At 37.7% G+C, this 13,252-nt stretch overlaps 1 protein-coding gene across 2 annotated transcripts in view; it reads left to right on the forward strand.

Moving 5' to 3' along the window:
- Positions 1-8,848, forward strand: part of mettl15 (methyltransferase like 15) — a 73,717-nt gene extending 64,869 nt beyond the window's left edge. Inside the window, exon 6 of one of the 2 annotated variants that reach the window (XM_012850749.3) lies at positions 8,192-8,848. In XM_012850749.3, coding sequence (XP_012706203.2) covers positions 8,192-8,625 — 434 coding nt within the window. In that variant the 3' untranslated portion in view covers positions 8,626-8,848. Of the gene's footprint in view, positions 1-228; positions 3,935-8,191 lie in introns of those variants that run through there. The other variant, XM_021309593.2, reaches the window with a different exon arrangement.
- Positions 8,849-13,252: the final 4,404 nt, after the last annotated feature.

Genomic DNA, 13,252 nt, shown 5'->3' on the forward strand with positions numbered 1-13,252 from the left:
TATGCAGTCGCCCATCTCCCTCCCTCCACACTCTGCTTCCTTGTTTCATTTTTTTTTTCCCCCTCCTTTTTTTTTTTTCTTGACTCACAGACATACACCTGACAAACATCCAAACACCCACGTGTCCCCACACAATTGATAGACTCGTGTGCACAAAACTGCTTAGTTTTTTTTGTCTTCGCCGATTGTTATTATTTTACTTTTCTTTTTTTTTTCTTCCCCTGTTAGTCTTGTGAATGCGGATTTGTGATGCGAGATGTCGCTGCAGCAGTTATTGAACAGAGCGGCGTATGCGTCAGCGTCACCCTGGGAGAACAGGTGTGAGTAAGAGCAGCTGTTTGATCTCTTCTCAAGAGCGAGGCGAGTTAACATCGATGTTTATTTGAAACAATCCAAGACATCTTGATTTAAGAAAGTTTCCGATGGGAGCACCTCTGACAGTGACGCTTTCAGGACAACCTTACAACCGAACGACAAACAAGGCAGCTGTGCCTGTCCGTGTCTGCACGTGTCTGGCATTTGCAACACTCTCCATTAGAGAGCGGATTCGTTTTATTACCGCTGTTCAATAAATGGATGCTCTTCTGATTATCTCACAGTAGCTTGCCAAAGTATTCACACACCTTGACCTTTTTCACATTATGTCACAGCGCGACCACAAACATGGGAATTGATTAAGCAACACAACCGAACAGATAATTGTGAATTAAGAAAAAAATTAACACGCTTTTCAGATGTTCTTTATATTTTCATATCCATCCCTAATTACTCTGATGGTTCTATACAAACTCCAGGGAAAGAGTCTCCATTCAGAAGTCATCTAATTAGTAAATGAAGTCCACCTATAAGCTTAGCGAGATATGGCTGTCCTCCTAAACTGACAGTAAAGGAGAGGATTAATCAGTGGAGGCGTTAAAAAAATGCATGTTACCTATGGAAGAGTTGTAGATATTCTAAGTGTGCTACAGGACATGTAGGGGATGCGGCACACAAGTGAAATATGGTTTTCTGCTCAGAGGAGACCATAATTGAACATTTTGACCTGCATGCACAAAACCTTCTTTCAGGAGGAAAACATTGCTCATGACCCTGAACACACATTTCTCCCAGTAAGGAATGTTGGTTGGAGCATCATGCTTTAGGGATCCTATCCTGCTGGACAGAAGAGCTGGTCAGAGTTAATGGGAAAAGGGCTAGAGCTAAATAGAGAGGCATCCTGGAAGAAAACCATTTAAGACGTTTAAAATATTTTAGGCTGCGTTGGAGGTTCACTTTTCCAACAAGACAGTGACTACACAGGTATGTCTAAAAAACATTTAACAGGAAAAAGTTCAATATTTTTTGTAACTCATTTAAGGAAGTGGAACTCGTACATAATATAGATTCATTGCACATGGAGGGAAATATTTCAAGCCTTTTTTCTTGTAATTTTGATAGATTCTTTTGACAGATAATGGAAACCCAAAATTCAGTGTCTCTCACAAAATTAGGATATTTTGGAAAAAAAGTTAAATATTGGAAGCTTGTGGCGTCACACCCTAACCAGCTAATTAGCTCAAAACACCTGCAAATGTTTCCTCTCAGGTTTGGTCAGTAGGCGACACAACCATGGGGAAGATTGCTGACCTGACAGATGCACAGAAGCCAATCCTTGGCACCCTACGCAAGGAAGAAAAGCCACAAAAGGTCATTGGTTAAGACTCTGGTTGTTCACAGTGTGCTTTAGCCAAGCATATTCATAGAAAGTTGAGAGGAAGGAAGAAGTATGGTGGGAACCGGTGCACCAACAAAAGGGATAACTGCAGTCTTTATGACAGGATTGTCATACAAAATCCATTCAATATGTTGGGAAGACATGAGGGAGGAACACAATCGGCCTTTCTTGAAATCCATTGTGAAGTTTCCACAGTCAGTGATGATTTTGGGTTTCATGTCATCTGCTGGTGGTGAACCACTGTTTCTGAGTCGACTGAGCCATCTACCAGAAAGTTTTAAAGAACCTTATGAGAAGAGGAAGATGAAAGACACCAGACCCAAGTAGGCACATGACCCGAAGGCCCCTATCAAAACACCCTCGGCTTCCATAAAACCTTGGCAGAACCACAGGCTGATTTAATTTTTTACCACTCCTAAAGTCTGGCCTTCATGAAAAAAAAGGTAGTTTGGTACTTATTTCTGTAGTGATTTCAGCTTTGCTGCTATGAATGACAACCAGCTACAGAAAATGTGTAAAGTTAGACAATATCATGGTTTTTCTAAGCTCAGGTATCTCCCTTAAATGCTCAGAAATTGATTGATGTGTGAAAACTAAAAACATAAGCTTTCAGCTCCATAGGATAATCCTGAATCTACAGTTTTTTTTTATTCAAGTTTAAATTGAGCATCAAAGGTGGTTGTCTTATAAACAACAGGTTCTCTCAGCGATGAGCGTAAACAGATGTGAGTACGATAAGTCCGTGCATTCTGGCAGCAACATGAACAATGTTGTTGCCAGAATGCACGCTTTGTTCAAATTCTTTCGGTAAACAAAACAACCTTGTAAAGTTAAAAACTCATATAAAGTATTAACGATGCTCTTGAATGCGGTCATTCAAACATAATGTGAACAGGTGAATGCAGACATGAGGTCTTGTTTTCCTGTTTTATGTTCTTTATAAATTCTTATTCAGGCTTTGACCTACAACATAACGTGCGGATGCTGAAAAACTGGCTTAATACTTTTTTTTAGACAGTTAATGATTACGGGTGTTTGCAGGAGACGGGTTTCTGACCACGGGGGGTTCCCAATGATTTATCTGTGGTATAAATTCTGTCAGTCAAACCTTTGGACAAGTCCATTAATTTTGAATGAGGCAGTTGTTTCTAAAGGATTGACTGAACCTGTAGTTTTCTTTGTGCCTTTCTTCCTTTGAGCAACTTGATTTTAAAGGATAAATGTTACGTGTGATATATTTTTTTTAAGATCATAGCTTCTCTCCAAATTTCTGTCTGCAGATTTTAAAGGTGCTGGTGCTGTGCGTAGTTATTATCCACAAATCACGGACGATATACTGAGGTCCAAGAAGAGACAAGAAACCGTATATTTTCTCTATGTGTAATAAAACATTGCTCTACCTTCTACTAACACCGCCAGAGCATGTCAATGAGAAGAAAATTGAACAAATTAGAAAAATGAGGTTATTTTCCACAGATCGGGCAGCTCATGTCAAGGGAGTGATGAATGAAATACATACAGACATGCTGGTGCCAAAGCCTCCAACAGAGTCCTATCAGCAATGCACGGCTGGTATTGACCTGTGTATGTCCTCCATACTTTTCAGACCCCTAGTTTTGTTTGCTTCTTCCCTTTGTTGTTTAGATATACTGTGGCTTATATAGGTGTAGCTGTTTTATATTTTATTCTTTTTAAAGGTTGTTATATACAGTAGGCTTACAATCATCATGGGTATAAATGGTGGGCAGTCCTCTCTTGGCAGGTTTGTTGTTGTATAGTGTGCTTTACATTTGAATATGATGGATTCGATGGCACTCTTGGGGAACATCCAGGCTTTGTATATATCTTTAGAACTCCACCCTGACTTGTACTTCTCAACAACTTTGTCCCTGGCTTGTTTGGAGAGTTCTTTCATGGTTTTATGCATCTTGCTTAGTGGTGCTGCAGCCTCTGGGGCCTTTCAAAAAACGTTATTAATGCTGATAGATCATGTGACACTTAAATTCCAAGCGTTCATCCTGATAGTGTTTACTTACCTTTTTGAGCCTGAAAAGAAGTTTGCACCAGTACAAACCAAATCTACTGGCATCACCTTTCACAGGTAAAAATAAACATATACTTATGATTGTATTTATGCATTATGACATAATTATGACATCAATATGATGTTGTATATATGTCAGCAATGTTGCCTCTCCTTCTTTACTTATTGCCTTCGTGCAATATCATACTTCCAGTTACATAGTTTTGTTATGGTGAATATACACACACACATATATAGAAATATATAGCACTTTGTTTACTAACAAAAAGAAATTGTAAAACAGAAATGTAATATAATAAATAAGCCAACAGTGTGTGATAATTTAATCGGAATTGAATTAGGCCCCTTTAAAGGTAGAGTCAGCGATTTTTCTGGAAGTTTCCCCAAGCCTCTTTTTAAACAACTGCGCAAGCGCAACACCATCTTACATGCTCTTCTGCTCCTCACAGGGTTTCGCGGGAAATAATCTCCCAATTCCACTCTGGTCTTATTTCTCTGTACTGAGGCCTTCTGCTTCTTCTCATAAACATGAACACAGTTTGCTTCTTGCGACTCTTAGCCATTTTCAAAGTATACAGTGAGAGCAGTGGTGCTACAATGAATAGCTAACACGAAGCTAACCGCTAAGCTAACCGGACACGTAAACACGAAGTGCGCATGCGCAGCCAGCAAGCAGAAACTAACAAGGAACGAGCACGCACACTGGCGTTACGAGAGCGCATCAGAATGATTGGCATGTGGGACAACCAATAGATGAGGTGATGCTCCTGGAACTTGAGGGACAGAGAGGGGAGAGGGCAGGACCAAAACTCTGACAAATTCCTGGTCTTCGGTGTGGAGAGCAGTGATTGGCCGGAGTTTTTACAGGCCTGCAGCTTTCACAGAAATAGATTTTTTTTAACCTCCCTTTTCTGAATATATAATGGATACACTAAGGACCATTTTACCCATTATAACAAAAAGTGTTTCTGAACAGGATTACCATCTATAGCTTTAAATTACAAGTTGGAATTTAATAAAGTCGGTAAAAAGCCAAAGGGGGTGAATACCTTTAAAAACCGCTGTAGATTATTTACACACAGACTGATGTTTTTAAACCTTTATTTCATTTAATGATGATGATTTTCCCCATACAGCTAACGAAAACAGGGAATTTAATATTAGATTATTACATCAGACTAATAGAAAATGTTTAATAGAGTTATATGGACTTTATGAAAACTGTGTTTATACCTGCTTAAAGGTCTTATTTTCAAAGGATACTTTTAATCTGATAACCCAGCCTCATCAGAATGTATATTCTAATTTATTGAATTTGACTGTAGTGTGGACTGTTTGTTTCATGTCATCCCAAAACATCTCGATGAGATCAAAATATGGGCTTTGACTTTGCACAAGACTTTCATTCCCTTAATTTTCAACCCAGTCCCTGTGATTTACTTGTTTTTTTTTATCGTTGGCCTCACATTTTCCTCAAGCAACCTCTCGTACAATACACATTTATGGTGGATTCTTTGATGGTGAGTTGGCCTGGTCCTGCCACAATTTAGTATCCCAAAACCATGACACTTTTACATCCAAAGTCCTTCTTTATTTTCACCAGCCGGGTTTCCATCAATATTTGTTCACTTATAAACTAAAATGTTTAAAAATTGTATTTCTCTTCTCCTCGTTTAATAATTTTGTTCAGAGCCAATGACAACCTTCATTTCTTTTCAAGGACAGTAAAAAAAATAATTTTTACTCATATTACTGTAACATTTATGAGCACATTCCCTTTGGTGGCTTGCTCTAAACATAAAATATACCAGCTATCCACAGGCCTAAACTCGCACAATCAGAGCAGTAGGAGGTTTATTCTGTTGTCCTGTGTTACACACTCTCCGTGTTTTGGTTCACCCTTAACTAGCAGATTTCCTCCTTTTGTAATCTCCTCTTCCCTCCATGGAGCTGCCTGCAGGACCTTTGAGAGGTGAATTGGAGAAAGAGTGCACGGCTTGGTTGAGCCAGACCAGAGCTGGTCCTTGCTGTGCAGGCATTGTATTGATTGCAGCGTGAGTCACACCTTGGGCTGTTTAGTGCAGGAGGAGAGAAATGCCACATCACTCACTTCTCCATTTTTCGCCTGTATCTCTTTAGATCTGTGTAAGTGCCTAATTGTTCTTTTGCTGTGGAGTGGTCATGAGTTGGTCGGGTTTCATTTTACAAATTTCTATATTACTTTAGCATTGACTTCACAATTTACACAAAAACACGTCCTCACCTTTGCTGTTGTGGCTTTTAGTTGAAGATCGAAACTGCTAAATTCTTTACATCGTTGTATTTTTTTTATTTCCTGTGAACAGGAGGACAAATTATTTTATTCTACAGTTTAACTTGAATGTGACAGTGACACATAATTAGTGACACATAAGCCATAACAACACCATCTCCACCCTCCATCTGCTCCACACAGTGCCTCTGATGGACCTGCCGCTCGGTCCAACTGTAGCTCCCTCTTCGCTCCTAACTTTGGCTTGTTTATATCCTTTAATAAGCTGTTTTTTTTATTGCTGTGACGTATTTTCTCTGAACTGATCAGTCTTGTGTTAATGATATAAATCAAGCTGTTATTTGTGTTGTTGTTTTTTTAGTCAGAGAATGATGTACATACAGTACAAAGCAGAAGTTTTTTGCCATCTGTCATTTCTTTATATTTTGTTTCAAAAGAGCCAGATTGTCTTGTAATTTCTTTAAATGTTCTTGAGCAATAGTTTCCAAGACTCCCCGAAGGTCTTTTAAAGCTTTCTATGGACATTAACTTGTTTTTAATAACAAGTCTCCGTAGAACAATCAAATCTTCTCTGTACTATATTTTGGCCATTTACCAATAGCCTTTGAATGATTTAAGCACAAAAGACGTTCCTTAATTTAAAGAATAAAACCTTATTGTGTCAACGTTTAACAGATAAATAACCAAACTGGGATCTATGGGCACTGTGCTACACTGTAGCTCAGGGCAACCAAGAACACAGCCATGTTTGGCTCGTAAAATTGAGTTCAAAAAGAGAAAACTCATACGATATTTAAGGTAGTAAAGTGTCAAAACAAGAGTTGGGAGGAATATTTTCTGAGAGGAGTCACTTGGAAACATAACAAACCGGAACCCTGAGGTTTTTTTTAAAGCGGTTTGTGGCAAGTCTAGTCTGCTTGTTATTCACAACTGGGATGAAAGACTGCTTATGGCCAACAATAATAATAATAATAATAATAATAATAATAATAATAATAATAATAATAATGATAATAATAAAAATTCTGGCAGCTTTCAGGTCGATGTTTGATCAGCAATGTAACCCTGGTTACACTGAGGCGTGGGCTACAGCACTCCCATTTTATTAGTAGTAATTGTACAAATCTTCACTTTGGTCTAATGCCACACATCTTTTGTAAAATACTTGTATATAATCAGACCGCTGTTGCATTTAGGGCGCCCTTCATTTGGTTCAAACAAGCGAAAGAGAACAAAAAAAACTGCAAGTGTAGCTAATTATGTTGGGAAAACATACAAGTGGAAGGGTTGAGACCTTATTTTCTAAAGTCTTCAGCTGAGTTTTTGTGCCAACAGGGGACACATTAAAAGAAAAAGAAAAAAAAACACTGTGAAAAAGAGCTTTTTTGTATCTCAACAACTTTATGCTCACTATCAACCCCCCCAATGGCCTCTGCGGTCTGGCTGTTTACTCTCTGCTTATACTTGCATAACCTGTGTTAACTCCCCACAATTCAGATTTAGGTTGTTCGTTCTTGTAAATGTAAGAATCCATTAATTTTAGAATTATGGACCTAAACCAAGACAGAGACAGTTATTGGCTGGTCAGGAGAAAGACAGCTTCTTTGACGGTTTACTTTCATGATCCTCACCCTATTTTCATAAAAACATAAAGGATCTTTGTAGAGGAAATGCTTATGCTAGAATTTTTACACTTTTCCAGCAATCGGTCACACATTTGATATCTTCTTTTTTTTCTTTGAAATGTTTTTTTTTTTATGGTAAAGAAAATGTTTACCACCACTGAAAGAGACAATTTTCTAGAAAGAAGTGCGTATCTGTTCTTGAGGTCGTGACTCAAAAGGCTGTTTTTGTATCAGAAGTGTGTTTTACTTGTGCGTTTGAAACACAGTGGAAAAGCTAATTATGTTTTGATTGTTTCATACTTTCAAGATTGTAGGTTTTCTGTCTCTAAAATATGATAATTTAGTTTTGCACTTTTTTAAAAATAGCAAGAAAAACCTTAACACAAAGTGATTACATAATGGCTAGAATCTGAAACTTGACATATCTTATCAAATTAGATTGATGCTAAATTACTGTATTAACAAAATATTTTTCATTACTTAAATGCATCTTGTACCAAGTGGACTTACGTTTACTGTTTTTTTTTTTTTTATAGGGGCATTTCCTGCTGCCATTATATACGCACGTAAAGACCGCCTTCAACGTCCTGCACATGTAGCAACTAAGACGTTCCAGGCACTGCGGATCTTTGTGAACGATGAGCTGAATGAACTGCACGCGGGGCTGTGCGCTGCCCGGTCGGCGCTGAAACCCGGAGGACGACTCTGCGTGATCACGTTTCATTCGTTGGAGGACAGGCTGGTCAAACGTTTCCTGCGGGGGCATGACTTATCTAATTTGGATCAATATCACTTTAGCCAAAACAAGCAAGGTAGCAGAAAGGACAAATTGTTGGACAAGAACAGAGAATGTAATAAAAGTGCTCACTGGTTTCCTGTACAAAGAAAAGTGGTTACCCCAGAAAAAGATGCTGTAAGAGAGAATCCTCGTGGACGCTCTGCAAAACTGCGGATAGCTGTGCGGCAGTAACGACAGCTGAACACAATACTGCACCAATATTGGTGTTTTTTCCCCCAGTGAAGCAGTGGAGCGGTTTGTCTTTGAACGAAATGTATAACTGCATATGGACAAGTTGGTAAACAAAAAAAAAAGTTTCTTTGTATACGTCAAAGGAGAGTGAATGTCTAGGCAACATGTTTCATCTATATGTCATTCATACAATTTTTAATAAAAACAATTAAAACCAAAATCCCATCAGTTTAAAAGGCCTTTAAATGTATTTCACCGGTACTTTATTGTGTTTTTCTAATATTTATTAGACAAACAGTTTTTTCCTCAGGTTAATTGCTCAATTTACAGTTATGCTCCTTTTTGCTATTTATACAGAAGATATTCGTCTTTTCACCTGAGACCCTGTTTACACAACAATGATCCATTGAAAACATGATTGTTCTCTTGCTTATAACACAACTACATGATAGCATTTTATTTACGATCTCTGTGCACAACACACTAGTAGAAATGCAAAACGTTGTAATTCCCCTTCCGCACCACTAGTTGGCGGTATGTTCTTTTCAACATGAAAAGGCGCCAGCGCTAACCCATACTGCTCATGTGCCAGGGTTTCCCTAATAAGGCAGATTCTGTTTTTCCTGTGAACACGACAACAGAGACCAGGATGTCTTCAAAATGTCAAACTCTATTTTCAAATTGTGCCATTTCCTCCTAAGCAATAGGATTACAGTTTAGGGAGACAGTTAACATAAATCCCAGGGTTTTAATTTGAATACAATCAGATGTCTTTATACCACCAACCTACTTTATGAATTCTGTTTTAAAGGAGTCAGTGTTTCTCTTTAGAGAATGGTGTTTCTGTTCAGTACTGCTACGTGACATTGCATACCATTTTAATCTGTATTTAACCATTTAAAGCCTGATGCAGGTAACTGTGAGGAAACTTCACATTTTTAAAAAGGAAAACCTTTTTGGTTGCTTTAAAAAAAACGTCAGGCTTTCAAATTTTCTTTGTATCGTAATTGATACGTTAGACCAAAAAATAAAGTTTCCTCATGTTTTCTGTATTTTTAGATAGTTTGTAAAATATTTTCATTTGTATGTTGTCCAGAAAAATACCGACTTTGTTAAAAACGTAGAGGTTTCTGAAATATTTATATAAAAAAATTATACCTTTGGAGCTTTAAGGTTTCTAAACACCAGTCAGTGATCCTAAAAACAAAAGACGTAGTAATAAACTTTTAACTGAATTAATAAATGCAGTTCAAACTGAAATTGTGAAAATAAAGAGGCAGTGAACTTGTGAATTATTTCTCATTTTATTTTCATAAATTGTTAAAGTTCAGCTTTTTTAGTCAGTTAAGAGAACTAAATGTGCTCTTAAGTCTGAATTTCTAAACGTGCGGGTTACAACGTTTTAGTTTGTTGGCATTTCAAATCTGGCCTTAGCTCCTGATAAAAACTTTTGTTTCCTGCGGCCCAGCAAGGAGCTATGATGCTTTTTTGTATAGAGCCTGTGATCTGTCTGAAAGCAGAAAGGACTTTTGGAAACCAAATGATTTGTTTTGGAACTGGTTTGGTGAAGACAAACAACCCAGCGCTATTTGCATTTATTGAAGCCCTTACCATCACATCGCTTACACTGCTTTTTTTTTTTCTTCTTTTTTTTTTTACAGTAGATGAGTTGGTTGTATTGCTACTCTGCTTTATCGCCAGTCTCTTCTCATCATCCTGGCATACATTCATTTGGGTTTCATCCCTTCATACAAGATCGTTATTGAAAGGATTTTTCTCTTTGCCAATATTACTATTGGTTTCCATAATTAAGGAAAGTCTCTAAATCTCATCACGAAGGTGTCTTTTGATAGTTATAGTTATAGGCTTGTGTCTTTGAGACTATTCACAGTGTTTTGAAGTAGTTTTCTACTTCAAGAACACAGCAATAACTAATAACTCCCCAGCGTTTTTGTGTAGTTAAGCCAACCATTTTATTCATTTGAACAATGTTGGAAGTATTGCCAGTTTCTGTTGCGTTTTTGTTTATTTAATGTTTAATTTTATTTGCAATATCTCTTTGCAGTTGTTTTTGAAAGGTCCAATAAAAAGCTTTAAAATAAAATGAACAATTTAGGAGCAGACGTTTTCATTCACATCCTTAAATGACATTATAACAATTGTCAGACGTTTCAGTTACTCACAAACAGTTCCCTTCTTGTTATACATTATGATGTTACACAAAATAAAAACAGCAAAAACTATCCTATTGTCCAAATAACAATATAATCCTGACTGTGCATCTTCATAACAGGGTCAAGCTTTGTATGTTGGCTCCTGAAGTTATTGCTGCTCAGAAGCATAATATGTAAAACCAACACAAATACTTTTTTTTTTTTTCATTGACGTCTGTATTTTCCCTGAACCTCCCTTGATGAGTAGCTCAAGTGCAACCTCTACTGCACCGTATGAATCAGTAATGCCACTGAATACTGAATGACGCAAGTGTCAGAAGTGGTGCTGAATGAGCTGGGTGGTTGTTCTTGAGCATTCTCTCACCTTCAACTGTAAGCAGATGAGGTGTTTTGATCTTTACTATTTAACTTTGACTAATTGTAATTGCTTCATCAAGATTATTAACACTTTTTTTCCCCCTTCCATCTCAGTTTTGTGCTCTCTAAATATACCCTTGTCGTTACCTTGGAAACTATGTGGTGCAAGTAATACTCAAGTGCATCTAAATTTATATGCTGTTGGTTAATTTAATTTGAATTTAAGCCGTATTGTGAGTTTTCTACGCCCCTTCCTGGTGACATCAGTGGATGTAAAACTTAAGATACGTCAGGACATTTGATCTTTGCCTTTCTTTCATTTCAAGTGACTCTGAAGTAAAGTGTTTGAGGAGCATCAAAGGTGAACATGAAAGCTCTTAGTGACTCTGGAAATTAAATTTTCAGTGTTCACAATGACATTTTTTTTATCTGACATAATGGTTACATCAAACAAGAGTTCATCCATTCAACAATTCTCTGTATATTTGTAATGATCATACATATAACCCCCAGGTGATTAACATTGAGCTCAATGTATTATTTATCAAACATGGGCCACAACGGTGCATTCTTTGTGTTAGGCCACTCCTGAACCAGAGAAAACAAGATTTCAAAATTGTCGACGCGTTTTCAAAACCTGAGAGACGTCACACATGAGAATAAAAAAGAAATCGTAGATATAACAGGTTTGTTTGTGTGTGGTGTCCGGTCAAACGGAAAGCATAACAACACACCACACAAGAACAGATTTCACTCAGGACCATTCAGATATCAGATGGGAAATCACTCAAAACCTCTTGAGATCAAACATGAGTTCAGAGTAAGTGAGTTTTTTTGTCTGTGTTTCCCTCTCCTGGTTTTCTGATTGGCTAAGTATCGCATTCAACAGGCTGCATGCTCGTCTATCCTCGGGGTACACCACACACATGCTAGCGTATCGGACTAAGACAATCCAACATGTTGAATATCCCCGATTTGAGGTCGGAGCAGTCCCGATGTCCTCCTGAGCAGATTATAGCACTCTTAACACACCACATCGGCAGGAATATCTCACAAGATTCTCTTAATAGCCACCCCGATAATGGGAGCGTCCCTAATATTGTTGGAAGAGGAAGATCGGGGCAGAAATCGGGCTAATTATGCTGACATGTGAACCCATTATTACCTGGGCTAAGAAAACACAACACAAGGACTGGACTGCTGTACCATGGTCCAAAGTGAAAGTAAATTTTCCATTATTTGGTAATCAAGGTCCGAGCCTGTAGGTAGAGTGAGCCACAGACTCCAGGTTGATTGAGGTCCAGCGTGAAATTTCCACAGTAGGTAATGATTCAGGGAACTATGCCATCTGCTGGCATTGGTCTTTTTTGTGTGTATACAGTCAGAACTTACTTTTGTGGACCAGTTTAATGTAAATGTTGTTTTCATTTTCCGGCAAGATTTGGTACTTTCCCACACTGCCAAAAGCAGCAATGCGTACATGTTTCATTGCCCATGATATCACTGTGTGAAACCCCTTGATGAAACTATGGAGTTTTACCAGAAAGAAGATGAGAGACATCAGATCCTGAAGGATGCTGTTAAAGCAATCTGGGCTTCTTGAACCCCCCAGCACAGCCACAGGCTGACCGCCTCCATGCAACCTCACACTGATGCAGTAAGTAATGCAAAGGAGCCTCAACCAACTATTAAGTACATATAATACGCATCACATGGACATATTTTTCAGAACACTGTAATTTCTGTACTAAAACTCCTTTCTTTTACTTTGAGAAAGAGAATTATGGGCTTTTCATTAACTTTAAGCAATAATCAAGCAGTATGCATCTAAAATATGGAATTAACCTTTATATGGGTTTCACCTTTTGAGTTGAATTACAGAAATGAGTAGCATTTTCAAAAATGCAAATACATATAATTGAATAAATAAATGTATGACAAATCAGCTACTTTGTTTTGCACTTGTATGACAAGGGATTTGTGTTTTTTAGTCATTTAATGTCAAAGGTAAAATGTTTCAGAATTTTCTTTCACAGAAAAAGCATTTTTGTGTTTAATCAGGATAATCTTGCTTTTAGCAATATGGTTGGAAAATT

Source organism: Fundulus heteroclitus, unplaced genomic scaffold, assembly GCF_011125445.2.
Source record: "Fundulus heteroclitus isolate FHET01 unplaced genomic scaffold, MU-UCD_Fhet_4.1 scaffold_38, whole genome shotgun sequence".
In the NCBI taxonomy this organism is placed as follows: Eukaryota; Metazoa; Chordata; class Actinopteri; order Cyprinodontiformes; family Fundulidae; genus Fundulus; species Fundulus heteroclitus.